The following is a 14,637-nucleotide window of genomic DNA, read 5'->3' on the forward strand; positions in this document are numbered from 1 at the left end:
AATCCTAAAGTCAAAAGCAATTCAATTAAGCTTTCAAGTTAAAAAATTCTCTTTAAATTTCTAGGTAAAAAATTTTGTATATCATGTCAGCATCTCAAAAAGATCTTTTTCTCAAGAGATCTTTTTAAACTAAACCAAAAAGAATCACTTGGCTCGTAGCCCTAGCTGAGATGAAGCTTAACATATGGCTGAACTACATAGTTTGGGTCAGGAAGAAACAAGACAGAAGTACAATTTGTGCTCTAAAGCTGAGCACACATATGAAATGCTGTGTGGGGGTGTGATGTATTACTCCACTCTACCAGCAGATCTTCTTGGCAACGAGTGGTATAATTCTGAACAATCTTGGCCTCATATTATCATGAATATGCAAATTGGGGAACCCACATAATATAAGGACACAGACACGATCATTTAAGAATGGTTGGAATGTCATTCTATCATTTGTCAAAGGTTAAAATCAGATGTTACTGGGCAGGTGTGATGGTGCACACCTTTAATTTCAATACCAGGGAGGCAGAGGCAGTTTGATCTACATAGCAAGTTCCAGACCAGTCAGAGCTACGTAGTAAGAGCCTGTCTTAAAGAAAAAACAAAAAGCACAATATAAAATCAGATATTACCAGTGAAGGCCACGATTATGTCTAAATTCAATTCACAATATAAATTTGTTGTTCAAGGTCTTCAGTTTTCATTTTTCAGTGTTCATTTTTATAATTATAAATTGTCTTCATATTTTTAAGATAAAATTGTAAAAAGTATGAAAGAGTACACAGCTCAGTGGCAGAGTGCTTATCTAGCTTTTCCTAGGCCCCACTCTCCCCAATATCAGGGGAATAAAATGGGGTGTGGTGAGACTCTTCTGTAATCCTAGTACTACAAGGTAGAGGCAAAAATTTCAGGAATTAAGGCAATCCAATGCTATCTAGTAAGTTCCACGCCAGTCTGGGCTATTGACATCTTATCTCAAGAACAAACAAAAAATAAATAAACAGCATGTAAGACTTAATGCAGTCTTGTGGATACGCCTATAGCTCAGTGGGAAAGCTTGTATTTGGCATGCCAAAAGTCCTCGGTTCAATTTCCAGTACCCAAAACCAAAACCAAACAAAACTCCCATAGTCCCTACATGCAAAGATTTCACAAATCTTTAAAGACAAAAATATCTGATTTCAAACAATAAACAAAAATATCTTGATTCTTAAGTTACTAAACAAGGTCAATTAATTCTGATTATTATAAAGTAAGCACATTATCATCATATGCCCAAAGATTTGAAAGAAACAATTTGGAGGAAAAGTACTTTACTAGGGAAGAAAAGAATAGAAGTTATACATTCAGGTTTGCATGCAATATTGTAATTATCTTCTAGAAAACAGTTATTACAGGAGAAAGGGGGAAAAAAATTCATGCCTGACCCAGTTAGGTTTTAGTGAGTACCCTTCCGAGTAATCTTTTAGCACTGACTCATGCAGTTTCTATCTCCAGAGGCTACTTGCAAAAAGCCCAGTAACTTCCTTTTCAAAATATAGACTGTAAGGGCTAGAGAGGTGGTGGAGTAGTCAAGACCTCTCACTGCTCTTGCAGAGAACTGGGGTTCAGTTCCTAGCATCCACATGGTGGCTTACAACCATCTGTAATTCCAGTTCCAGGGGATCCAATGCCCTCTGCTGACCTCTGTGGGCACCAGAGATGCACGTGTTGTACATACATACATGCAAAAACAGGCAGGAAGACTACTCACTTAAAATTAAATAAATAAATCAAATTTTTAAAATTAAATAAAGCTGGGAGTGGTGGCACACTCCTTTAATCTCAGCACTCAAAAGGCAGAGGCAGGCAGATCTCTGTGAGGCTCAAGGCCAGCCTGGGCTACACATGGAACTCAAGGACAGCTAAGATTACATAAAAAGACACTATATCAACCACCACCGCCGCCGCCGCCGCCGCCGCCGCCAAAAATTTTGTACATGATATGGCTTTCTTTTTTCTCTTCTTTTCTTTTTTTTGCTGGAGCTGAGGACCAAACCCAGGCCCTTGCACTTGCTAGGCAAGCGCTCTACCACTGAGCTAAAGCTCCAACCCCTTCTTTTTTTATGTAGTCTTATTGTCCTAGTCTGATCTGGACTATACAGTCCAGGTTAGCCTCAGTGTCCTTAGTGCTGGGATTAGACATGTGCCAACATATCTAGCCACAATATGGATTTGAAAGAGCATTAGAAGGTGGCATGTAAGCCGGGCGGTGGTGGCGCACGCCTTTATTCCCAGCACTTGGGAGGCAGAGGCAGGCGGATCTCTGTGAGTTCAAGGCCAGCCTGGTCTCCAAAGCGAGTTCCAGGAAAGGCGCAAAGCTACACAGAGAAACCCTGTCTCAAAAAAAAAAAAGAGAAAAGAAAAGAAGGTGGCATGTAATGCAGCTTTCTAAAAAAAAAAATACAGTATCACTGACCAAGCTCAATATTGCCCTACATACTGCCTCAGTTTCCTCCTTTATTAGAGCACTTCCATACCAAGTTCTCTAGGTTATGCCAATTAATCACAAAGCAGAAAGGCTGGCATAAATCTGACATTTTTTGAAGTTCAGAATAAAAGGCTTCATAGCTTTCCATGGCCTATTTTAAAGAAAAGGAAAGCTGGTTCATTCACTTGCTCAGCAGCTTTAGAAACAAACACAAAGGCTTCATGCTGCCATGATTTTATTTTAAAGAACAATACTTGTGAAAGGCAGGTAAATACATGGATAATAAAAGGGAAAAATGGCAGACACAATTTCATGCAAGAACTATATTAAGCAACTAAGAAAAACCATCCTGTTTCCCACATACATTAGTCCTAACGCTAACCTCGAAAGTTTTCCTATTGTCCTGATTTTATTCCTCTTTCAATCCCTTCTGGGAACACTGAGTACCACCTCCTTCTTCATAGCTAATAAATGATTTCAAAGAGTATCAGAAGGCAGCAATTCCTTGGCCACCTACAAGCTCCAGGTGCATTCATTCCATCATTTAAATATACAAAGAATTCTCTCTGCAGCTGAATGTGCAGCATTCAGAGTATGTTTGCTCTAACTGATGTCACACACGGCAACACAAGCAGTGGTTGACGGGTCACTGCACACCTCAGGCTGGGGACTAATGGAGAAACCACTAAGTATTCAGTGCAATTAGAATGATATTCTGAATTATGAACCGATTTCGATACTGACCTTTGCTTTTGTTCCCAGTGAAAAATAAGCCTTATTGTAGCAGCATGTCCCCAGCTTTCCCCTAAAAAAAAAAAAAAAAAAAAAAAAAAATTAACTATATAAGACTTTTAGACTATAAAACTATAGTCTAAAACTATAAAGTTAAAAACTATAGTATTTTTTTAAGTTGCTTAGAATGTCTCTGGCCAAATACTATCTTATATTACCAAATTTAGATGAAGAATATTCTTGGACCAGATGATGGCAGCACATGCCTTTAATTCCAGCTCTCAGGAGGCAGAGGCAGGTGGATCTCTGTGAGTTCAAGACCAGTCTGTTCTACAGAGCCAGTTTCAGGACAGCCAGAGCAGTTACACAGAGAAACTATCTTGAGAAACTAAAAAGGAAGGAAGGAAGGAAGGAAGGAAGGAAGGAAGGAAGGAAGGAAGGAAGGAAGGAAGGAAGAAAGGAAGGAAGGAAGGAAGGAGAAAAGAAAAATATAATAATATTTACTTAAAAGTTATTGGTTTTGGCCAGGCAGTGGTGGTGTACACTTTTAATCCTAGCACTCAGGAGGCAGAGGCAGGAGAATCTCTGAGTTTGAGGCCAGCCTGGTCTACAGAGTGAGTTCCAGGACGACCAAAGCTACACAGAACCCTGTCTCAAAAACAAACAAACAAACAAACAAACCAACCAAACCAAAGAAATGTTCTTGGTTTCAAAACCTGCAGGATATGAATAAGAGATCCTAAGAGTGACAGAGCTTTAATTATCTAGGAAAGCAATGCAAATCATTACTCTCTATTGTTTCATGGACAGGTTACAGTTTCAGTGTATTACCAATCTCCCACTCCATAAGGCCTACTGTGTATTTTTGACACCCAGTAATAGGGTCTCATTTGGTCCTAACTGGCCTAGAACTCGATATGTAGACCAGGCTAGCCTTGAAATAAGAGAACTCTGCCTGCTTCTACCTCTGGTGATGGGATTAAAGACATGCCATCATGGAGATTTCATTATGCAGTCCAGGCTTGCCTGGGACTTCTGGGCTAAAGTGATCTTCCTACTTCAGCCTCATGAGAAGCTGGGGCTACAGCTCTTTATCATGTTTGGCATATTGAGTGTTACTGGACTTCAGTAGAGATAGCTCTTGAAGCATTGTGTTCTAATAAAATCACATTAGGAATATACCTGTTTGCACTAGTATGATGTGTATTTAAATAGACTCATTCTCCTTCCTGCCTAAGACTGAGGGTTTGTTTTTAAATTTTTAAAATTTATGTTTCGGGCTGGAGAGATGGCTCAGCGGTTAAGAGCACAGGCTGCTCTTCCAGAGGTCCTGAGTTCAATTCCCAGCAACCACATGGTGGCTCACAACCATCTGTAATGAGATCTGGTGCCCTCTTCTGGCCTGCAGGGAAGTGTGCAGGCAGAACATTGTATTCATAATAAATAAATAAATCTTAAAAAAAAAAAAAAATCATGTTTCATTTTAAGCTGTCAGTGCTCTTAATGGCTGAGCCATCTCTCAGGCTCCTAAGACTGAGGGATTTGTTTGTTGAGACAGGGTTTCTGTGTAGCCCTGTCTGTCCTGAACTCTCTGTAGACCAGGCTAGCCTCAAACTCAGAGATCCACCTGCCTCTGCCTCCCAAGTGCTGGATTAAAGGCATGCGCCACCACCACCCAGCAAGACTGAGGTTTTAATGTCTAAAATCCTATTTTAAATATTTACTTCTCAGGTTTCTAACATAGTTGCCAGATAGTAGGTACTCAATAAATGTCTGTTAAATTATGAAATGGTAGGTCAGCATCTCAGGACACTGTGCTCAGTGATCAGATGTGTCAGTGAGTAAAGCAGCCGCTACTTAAAAGCTTATAGTATTCAAACACATGAAAAGGTAGGAAACCATTACAACAAAAATGTTTTATCTACTTCATTTACCCACCTAATGCAGGGACAAGTAATGCTTGATTTTTATCAATCTTTGTTGTCATTTGATTAGTTAAAATAACCTATAAAAGTAAAACATAAGAGAGTTAGGATATGTCCAAAAAAAAAAAAAAAAAAAAAAACAGCATAAGCCGGGCGGTGGTGGCGCACGCCTTTAATCCCAGCACTCGGGAGGCAGAGCCAGGCGGATCTCTGTGAGTTCGAGGCCAGCCTGGACTACCAAGTGAGTCCCAGGAAAGGCGCAAAGCTACACAGAGAAACCCTGTCTCAAAAAACCAAAAAAAAAAAAAGAGTTAGGATATGCTTGGTGGTGGTGGTGGTGGCACATGACTTTAATTCTAGCACTTGTGAGTTTGAGGCCAGCTTGGTCTATAGAGCTGGTTCCAGGATAGCCAGAGATGTTACAGAGAGAAACCCTGTCTTGAAAAAAACAAACAAACAACAAGTTGTATGTAAACAGTCCTATGAGCTTAATATTCTGAATATAACAAGTTAAAAGAAAATATATTAGAGACTGGAGAGATGACTCAAATTCAGGACCCAGATTCAATTCCCAGACTCACATGATGACTCACAACAACCTCTAACAGAGGTCCTCAACCTTCCTAATGCTTCGACCCTTTAATACAGTTCCTCATGTTGTGGTGGCCCCAACCACAAAATTATTTTCATTGCTATTTCATACCTGTAATTTTGCTACTGTTATGAATCATAAAGTAAGTATCTGTGGTTTTGGATGATAATTTGGAGGTCACGACCCACAAGTTGAGAAGCTGATTTATAACTTCAGTTCCAGAAGACCTGATGCCCTCTTATGACCTCCTCCAGCACCAGGCACACATGTGGTGTGCAAACATACATGCAGGCAAACACATACAAATTAAGTAATCTTTTAAAAATACATTTTTTTTCTGAAGGAAGGGGAAGAGATGAGGGGGATATGCTCACTTCTTTGAAAATTTGAAAGTGCTGAGATTAAAGTCGTAAGTCACTAACACCTGGCATATATGTTTTCTTTTATAAATTGCCTTGGTCAGGGAGGGACTAGGAGGACAGGAGGGAAGGGTAACTTTGGTAGGGATGTAAAAACAAAAATAAATAAATAAATAAAGTATTCCATTAAATAAAATTTAAAAACATTAAAGAAAAATAAGTAAGTTGTCTTGGTCATAGTGTTTTGTCACAGCACTGTAAAGGTAAGACAGCTAGGCATAGTGGTATATGCTTTTAACCCCAGTACTTAGGAGGCAAGAGGCAGGGGCAGATAAATCTCTGTGGGGTTTTTTTTGCTGTTGTTGTTGTTGTTGTTTTTTTTTTTTCCAAGACAAGGTTTCTCTTCTTGGCTGTCCTGGAACTCACTCTGTAGACCAGGCTGGCCTTGAACTCACAGAAATCCACCTGCCTGCCTCCGGAGTGCTGGGACTAAAGGCCTGAGATACCAATGCTTGGCTAAATCTCTGTGTTTAATTCTAGCCTGGTGGCATGAGTTCTAGGAAAGACAGAGGTACATAGTGAGACCTTGTCTTAAAAAAAAAAAAAAAAAAAAAAAAAAAAAAGAGTAAGATGGAGTTCAGGGTCATCCTCAGATGTATAGTGAGTTTAAAGCCAATCTGACCTAAATGAGACCTTGCCCTGAAAAAACAAAACAATAAAACTCAAGTCTCTAACCACCATCTTTAATTCCAGTCTTAGATCCAATGTCCTCTTCTGGCCTCCTTAGACACAGCATGGACATGGTGCACAAACATACATGCAAGTGTAGCACACATGCACACATAAAAGATTTTTAAAAATTAAAAATAAGGTGGAGAGCGACTGAGGAAGACAGCCAGTGTTGACCTCTGGGCTCCACGGGCCCAGGCCCATTTGTACATGGGCTTACATGTACACACACAATCCAAAATTTATATACATATAAATGGAGAGAGAGCTAAATTAAAATAGGGCAGGAGATGTATGAAGTTCAATGGAAGAACGTCTGCTTAGTATGTCTGAAGTCCTGAGTTGGAGCAGCAGCAACAGCAGCCAAACAACAAAACAAGAAAAAACCCACCGACACCTAGAGAACTGACACTATGCAGACTATTTGTCTTGAGCGCCCTCTACTGGGGGATCTTCAGGATACCACCACTAACAATGCTAAATTCCAATTAATATTAAGAAATAATTCGCCGGGCGGTGGTGGCGCACGCCTTTAATCCCAGCACTCGGGAGGCAGAGCCAGGCGGATCTCTGTGAGTTCGAGGCCAGCCTGGGCTACCAAGTGAGTTCCAGGAAAAGGCGCAAAGCTACACAGAGAAACCTTGTCTCGAAAAACCAAAAAAAAAAAAAAAAAGAAATAATTCAAAGAGCACTATGCTTTGGCAAAAAGAATATGGCAAGAGGGCTGGTAAGATGGCTCAGTGGGTAAAGTCTGACAATGTAGGTTTGCTCTCTGGGCCCCCATAGTGGAGAGAACTGACTTCTGTAAGTTGTCCTCTGACCATGTAAGTGCCATGGCACATGCAACCACACATGTACACGCACACAAAATAAATAAAATATAATTTAAGAGTAAGATCTGGAAACGCAAAGAAAATGTGTATGTTTTATTTATTTATTTATTTCCTATTATCAGCTTGATACAGTACAAATTCTTATCCTAATAGTGGAATGTTTCATGAGGCTTGCCCAGTAATTGAGTAAAACCAAAACTTATTATAAGCCACAGTCATCCTAGGGTACCCCCTGCTATGTGGCCTCCCTGGTTCTGTGGGTTGCAGTCTGATTGTTCTTTGCTTTATATCTAGCATCCACTTATGAGTGAGTACATACCATGTTTGTCCTTCTGGGTTTAGGTTACCTCACTCAGGATGATTTTTTTCTAGTTCCATCCATTTGCCTGCAAATCTCATGCTGTCATTGTTTTTCTCTGCTGAGTAGTAAGTACTCCACTGTGTCTATGTACTGCACAGAAAGTGTGTGTTTTAAATTTATAGAGAAAGTTCTTTATTTACGTTTGGTGTATCACAGGCACATGCTAACAACTCCCTGGAAAGGTAAAAACACTAAGTCAAAGCATCTTCTCTTCCACATCTCTTCTGACAAGAGCACTTTGTCAGTGGGTGGAGGTGGGAATCACTGGCTAACCCTAACCCTGCACTCCTTGGCTCTGCACTATGCACTTCTCCCTTCACACTTCCAATCTAATGGTTCTAGGGCCTAGGCAGTCGCTCTAAAGAACACTTGCCTACTATGCTTGAGGCTCTGGGTCTAATCACTATTATTACAAAAAAAAAAAAAAAAAAAAAAAAAAACCAAAAAAAAAAAACCAACCAAACAAAAAAAACCTTGGCTTTTCCATAAACCATCTCCATTAAAAGCACTGTATAATAACAAATGTCTGTAATTTCAGGATTCAGGAGGATAAAGAGTTCAAGGATGGACAGACTACATATCACGTTTCAGACTATTTATCAAGGTTGTTTCCAACAAGCAACAATAACAACCACAAACCCCCAAAACCATGTTCATGTTATTTATCTTTATTCATGCAAAATATGTATAAATTTAGACATTAATTCTTGTTTGTTTTGGTTTTTTTTTTTTTTTGGTTTTTTTTTTTTTTTTTGGTTTTTCGAGACAGGGTTTCTCTGTGTAGCTTTGCGCCTTTCCTGGGACTCAACTTGGTAGTCCAGGCTGGCCTCGAACTCACAGAGATCTGCCTGGCTCTGCCTCCTGAGTGCTGGGATTAAAGGCGTGCGCCACCACCACCCGGCTTGTTTTGTTTTTTGAGACAGGGTTTTTCTGTGTAGCCCTGGCTATCCTGGATCTCACTCTGTAGACCAGACTGGCCTTGAACTCAGAGATCCACCTGCGTCTGCTGCCCCAGTGCTGGGAATGTATGTACAACTACCACTGCCAAGCTAGACATGAATATTTCATACAATCCTAACTATAAAATTAATTGATTAATAATACTTACAGCTAACCTGTGATTATTTGCAAGGCTGATCATTTGTTGGGCCAGGCCATTTAGTAGTCGAGTACGAAGGGACAGATCATCAAGGTCATGACGAAAAGGAAAAGCAATACCATCTATGATCACCAACCTCACCTAAACACAGGAGAATGAAATCAGGTTCTGAGTTAGAATTACAATAATAAAAATGGCATCCCAAAAGCATATTCCATTACAGAAATAAATCTTAAAATCGAGGGCTTAAAAAAGAAAGGCATCGAGTAGGGTGCAGTGGCACCTTTAATCCCAGCACTCTGGGAGGCAGAGGCAAGTGGATCTCTGTGTGTTTAATACCAGCCTGGTTTACAGAGTGAGTTCCAGGACAGCCAGGGCTCTATTACATAGAGAAATTCTGTCTCAAAAAACAAAAACAAAACAAAACAAAAAAATAAAGAAAAAAAAATTTTTTAAAAAGAAAGAAAAGAAAAAAGAATTCTAGCTAGCTGGGCATTTTTGATGAAGCTGGAGAGATGGCTCAGAAGACCCAAGTTCAGTTCCTAGTACCCATGTCAGGCAGTTCACAACTTCCTATAACTCCAGCTGTCTAGGGGATCCCAATGCCCTCCTCTGGTCTCCAGTCACTTGCATAATTAAAAATAAGAGTACGGTGGTATATACCTGTAATCTCAGCACAAAAGAGGTAAAAGTAAGAGGGTCATGAATTTCAGGCCCACCTGGGCTATACAGTGAGACTATCTCAAATTTAAGAAAAATGAGTATTAGAATTTTCTTTTCTTTTATAATGTTGGAGTTAAATCTGTGGCACATACGTGGTAAGCATTCTACTACTGAGCTATATTCCTCACCCTCGGGCTTATTTCTAACTCTTCAAAGGTTTTCTTTTAAAATTCACTTCATTATTTTATGTGTATTAGTGTTTTGCCTCCATGTATGTCTGTGTACCATGCTTGTGTCTGGTGGCTGTGAAGGCCAGAAGAGGGCAAGAGATCCCCCAGAACCAAATTTACAGATGGTTGTGAGCCACTATGTGGGTGTTGGAAATCCAACCCAGGTCCTCTGAAGAGCAGCCAGTGTTAACCGTTGAACCATCTCTCCAGCCTTCAAAGGCTTTCTTTCTTTTGCAAAGTATTCACCCAATGATCCTACACTAATCATTACCTGAATACACACACACACACACACACACACACACACATATATATTTTTTGAGACAGAGTTTCTCTGTGTAGTTTTGGTGCCTGTCCTGGATCTTGCTCTGTAGACCAGGCTGACCTCGAACTCACAGAGATCCACCTAGCTCTGCCTCCCAAGTGCTGGGATTAAAGGCGTGGGCTACCTGAATACTATATGACATGCACATGCACAGTTCTAGTTTCATTTCTGTTGCTGTGAGATGGCTCAGCAGATAAGAGGACCCAGGTTCAATTCTCAGCACCCACACGGCAGTGTACAACCTTCTTTAACTCCAGTTCCAGGAAATCAATGTCCTCTTTCAGGCTTGTGTGGCCACTGCACCCACATGGTACACAGACACACATGCAAGCAAAATGCCCATATATACAAAAATAAAAAAATTAACAAAAAAATTGCTATGGTATGGTGGGTTTGATTGAATGTCCCCACAGAGTCTAGTATCTGAACACTTGGTTCCCAGTTGGTGGTGCTGTTTGGCGAGGCTTAGGAGGTGCAGCTTTGCTCGAAGAAGTACATCACTGGGAACAAGTTTTGAGGTTTCAAAGCCATGTGCCATTTCCAGTTCCTTCTCTCTGCTTCCTGCTTGTGGTTCAATTAACTCTTATCTCTTAACCCTCTGTAACCAAAAGCTTAGGTAAACTCTTCCTTCTGTGAGTTGCCTTGGTCATGGTGTTTCAGCACAGTAACAGAAAACTAATTGCAAGAGAGCCTAAACAGCCACAATAATCTTGAAAAAGAACACAGTCAGAGGACTCACGTTTTCTAATTTCAAAATGTACTAAAAAGCTATAGTAACCAAAACAGTCTAATAGTAGCTGAGAATCTGTGGTCGAACCTTTGCCTAGCATGGACTAGACTCTAATTCGAGTCCCAGCAAAAAGAGACAAACAGATTGGATAGATAAAGAGATAGTAGAATAAATAGATAGATACCTATATACACACATGTGGTGATATTGTGTTCCCCAAAATACTGTGCACTCTAATAAATTTATCTGGGGTCAGAGAACAGAACAGCCACTAGACAGACATAGAAGCCAGAAAATGGTGGCACTCACACCTTTAATCCTAGCATTCCAGAGGCAGAAATCCCCCTGGATCTCTGAGTTCAAGGCCACACTGGAAACAGCCAGGCGTGGTAACAGGAGCCTTTAATCCCAGGAAGTGATGGCAGAAAGCAGAAAGGTATATAAGGCGTGAGGACCAGGAACTAGAGCTGGTTAAGCTTTTAGGTTTTGAGCAACAGTTCAGCTGAGAGCCATTCAGATGAGGACACAGAGGCTTCCAGTCTGAGGAAACAGGATCAGCTGAGGAATTGGCAAGGTGAGGTGGCTGTGGCTTGTTCTGCCTCTCTAATGTTCCAGCATTCACCCCAATACCCAGCCCGGATTTGTTTTTTTTTTTTTTTTTTTTTTTTTTAAGATTTATTTATTTATTATGTATACAGTGTTCTGTCTGCAGGCCAGAAGAGGGCACCAGATCTCATTACAGACGGTTGTGAGCCACCATGTGGTTGCTGGGAACTGAACTCAGGACCTTTGGAAGAGCAAGCAGTGCTCTTAACCTCTGAGCCATCTCTCCAGCCCCCCAGATTTGTTTTTATTAATAAGACCTTCTAAGATTCCTGCTACCCATACACACATACATTAGATAGATAGACAGATATAGACACATATAAGTTATATATATATATATATATATATATATATATATATATATATATAAAAGATAGATAGAGTAAGGAGAGGTAAACCAATTGAAATTAAAAATAACAACAGAACAAATGCCAGGTATGGTGGCACACACTTTTAATCTCAGCACTCGGAAGTCAGAGGCAGGTGGATCTCTGAGTTTGAGGTAAGCCTGGTCTACAGCACAAGTTCCAGGACAGCCAGGGCTACACAAACAAAAACCTTGTCTTGGAAAAATAAATAAATAACAATAATTAAATAAAACAGGCTGAATATGGTAACAAAAGCCTGTATTCCAGCACTTGAATGAAGACAGAATGATTAGAATTCAAGGTCAGCTGGGTAGGGTGACCCATACCTTCAATCTCAGCACACCAAAGGCAGACGCAGGTGAATCTCAAGGCCAGACTGTTCTACAAAGTGAGTTCCAGGACAGCCAAGGATACAAAGAGAAACTTTGTCTCAAAAACAAACAAACAAACAAACAAACCCAAAAAACCAACAACAAAAAACCCAAACAAGCAAACAAAAAAACCCCACAAAACCTATACACAAGAACATATATTCTGAAAGGTGAATATATGCAAAATAAGTAGAGTATAAGTTGTAGGGCAGGAACAGAGGGACTTTTGATCTGGCATCAAGTTTATACTACACTGCTGTTTACTTTTGTATTATCAACACTGTCAAAGACATTGTTTCCGTACTCTGATCCATACCTTTGAATGATCTGAAAGGAAATCTGGAAGGAGATAGACTTGTGCCAACAGCTCAGTGTAATCATGACAACGGAAATAATAAATATGGGAAAGAATGTTTTCAAGAGTAAAATCCTCCAAGGCTTTCTGATGGTCTGAAACAAACAACAAAGCAATCTTAAAAGTTTTGTTTTTCTTTTTCTAATAATCTGACAATCATAGATCGGCTTTGTATCCTTGAAGAAAATCAGCATAATTTCTAGAAGATGCCAGAACAACTGAAAAAAAAATCACTGTGAACTGTGACTTGATGATGGCTGATCTATTGTTTTTTTGTTTGTTTGTTTTTTTTGGTTTTTTTTGGTTTTTCGAAACAGGGTTTCTCTGTGTAGCTTTGCGTTTCTCCTGGAACTCACTTGGTAGCCCAGGCTGGCCTCGAACTCACAGAGATCCGCCTGGCTCTGCCTCCCGAGTGCTGGGATTAAAGGCGTGCGCCACCACTGCCCGGCTGATCTATTGTTTTGTTTTCCATTGTTTCATTAAGAGTTCTTGCAGAGGATCCAGGTTTGGTTCCCAGCACGCTCACAGCAGCTTACAACTGTCCATAGCTCCAGTTCCAGGGGGTCCAATGCCGCCTTCTGGCCTCCATGAGCATCAGGCACAGGCATGGTGCACTTTGATGCAGACAAAACACCCAATCACATTAAAATATTTTTTAAAAAATATTTTAAAACGCAATAATTAGTTTCTCATTTCAATACGAAACTCATTTTATCATCTTTGATTTTATGTGTAACGTACTAGGGACTGTTTACTCACAAAATAAAACTAAATTCTGTTTATCTTTTCGTATCTCCAGTTATTGATTTCCACTAAACAGAAGTATCACAACTGAAGCTTCTCTTTCTTGTTTTTGAAGAATACAAATTCAGAATTCAAAGGAGGAGCTGGTGAGATGGCTCAGTGGTTAACAGCACTGACTGCTCTTCCAGAGCACCTAGGTTCAATTCCCAGCACCCAGGTGGCAGCTAACAACTGTCTGATACCCTCACACAGACATACATGCAGGCAATTAAAAAAAAAAAAAATTCAAAGGAAAAGCCAGGGGTTAGGGTGTCGGGGAATAGTATTTTAAGGTGTGTTACTTTTGTTTATGTTGCATTTGTTGAACTCTGTGAAGCTGTGTTACTTTGCCTGTCTAAAACATCTAATGGTCTAATAAAGAGTGGAATGGCCAATAGCAAGGCAGGAGAAAGGATAGGCAGGGCTGACAGGCAGAGAGAATAAATAGAAGGAAAAATCTGGGAGCGGGAGAAGTAGCAGCCAGAGAAGGAGGAGGACTCCAGGGGCTGGCCAGCCACCCAGCTACACGGCAAGTCACAGAGTAAGAAACAAAGAAAGGTATATAAGAATAGAGAAAGGTAAAAGTCCAGAGGCAAAAGATAGATGGGATAATTTAAAGTTAGGGAAGCTGGCTAGAAACCAAGCTAAGGCCGGGCATTTAAAAGTAAGAATAAGCCTCCCTGTGTGATTTATTTGGGAGTTGGGTGGTGGGTCCCCCAAAAGAGAAAAAACAACCAACATTTAGGGGTGTGGTTCATGACTTTACTCCTAGCACTCTGGAGGCAAAGACAGGCTGATCTCTGAGTTTAAGGCCAATTTGATTTACAAAGTGAGTTCAAGGACAGCCAGGGCTACATAGAGAAACCCTGTCGTGAAAACAAAACAAACAAAAGAAACACAAGAGAATTCAAAGGAAAAATGTTCCAATGGATATATTTTCCCTTTAATACTATCAGTTGACCTTTAAGTAGTAACAATACGAAATCTTAACACTGGCTTAAAAAGTCAGTATGGTTTAGAGTTCAAGACCACCTTGGTCTAAATAGAAAGTTCTGGGACAGCCAGTTATATGGAGACAATGTCTCAAAAAATAAAAGGGGGGAAGAGTGCTTAAA

General features: G+C 40.2%; 1 protein-coding gene across 2 annotated transcripts in view; it reads right to left on the reverse strand.

Annotated features, from left to right (window-relative positions):
* Rad51c (RAD51 paralog C) overlaps positions 1 to 14,637 on the reverse strand; it is a 29,247-nt gene that overhangs the window by 10,228 nt on the left and 4,382 nt on the right. For both annotated transcript variants that reach the window (XM_059271453.1, XM_059271454.1), the window contains exons 4-7: positions 12,701 to 12,834; positions 9,101 to 9,232; positions 5,132 to 5,198; positions 3,206 to 3,266 (exon numbers count right to left, since the gene is read on the reverse strand). In XM_059271453.1, the coding sequence (XP_059127436.1) occupies positions 3,206 to 3,266; positions 5,132 to 5,198; positions 9,101 to 9,232; positions 12,701 to 12,834 (394 nt within the window). The remainder of the gene's footprint in view (positions 1 to 3,205; positions 3,267 to 5,131; positions 5,199 to 9,100; positions 9,233 to 12,700; positions 12,835 to 14,637) is intronic.

This window comes from Peromyscus eremicus, chromosome 8a (genome assembly GCF_949786415.1).
Source record: "Peromyscus eremicus chromosome 8a, PerEre_H2_v1, whole genome shotgun sequence".
Classification (NCBI taxonomy): Eukaryota; Metazoa; Chordata; class Mammalia; order Rodentia; family Cricetidae; genus Peromyscus; species Peromyscus eremicus.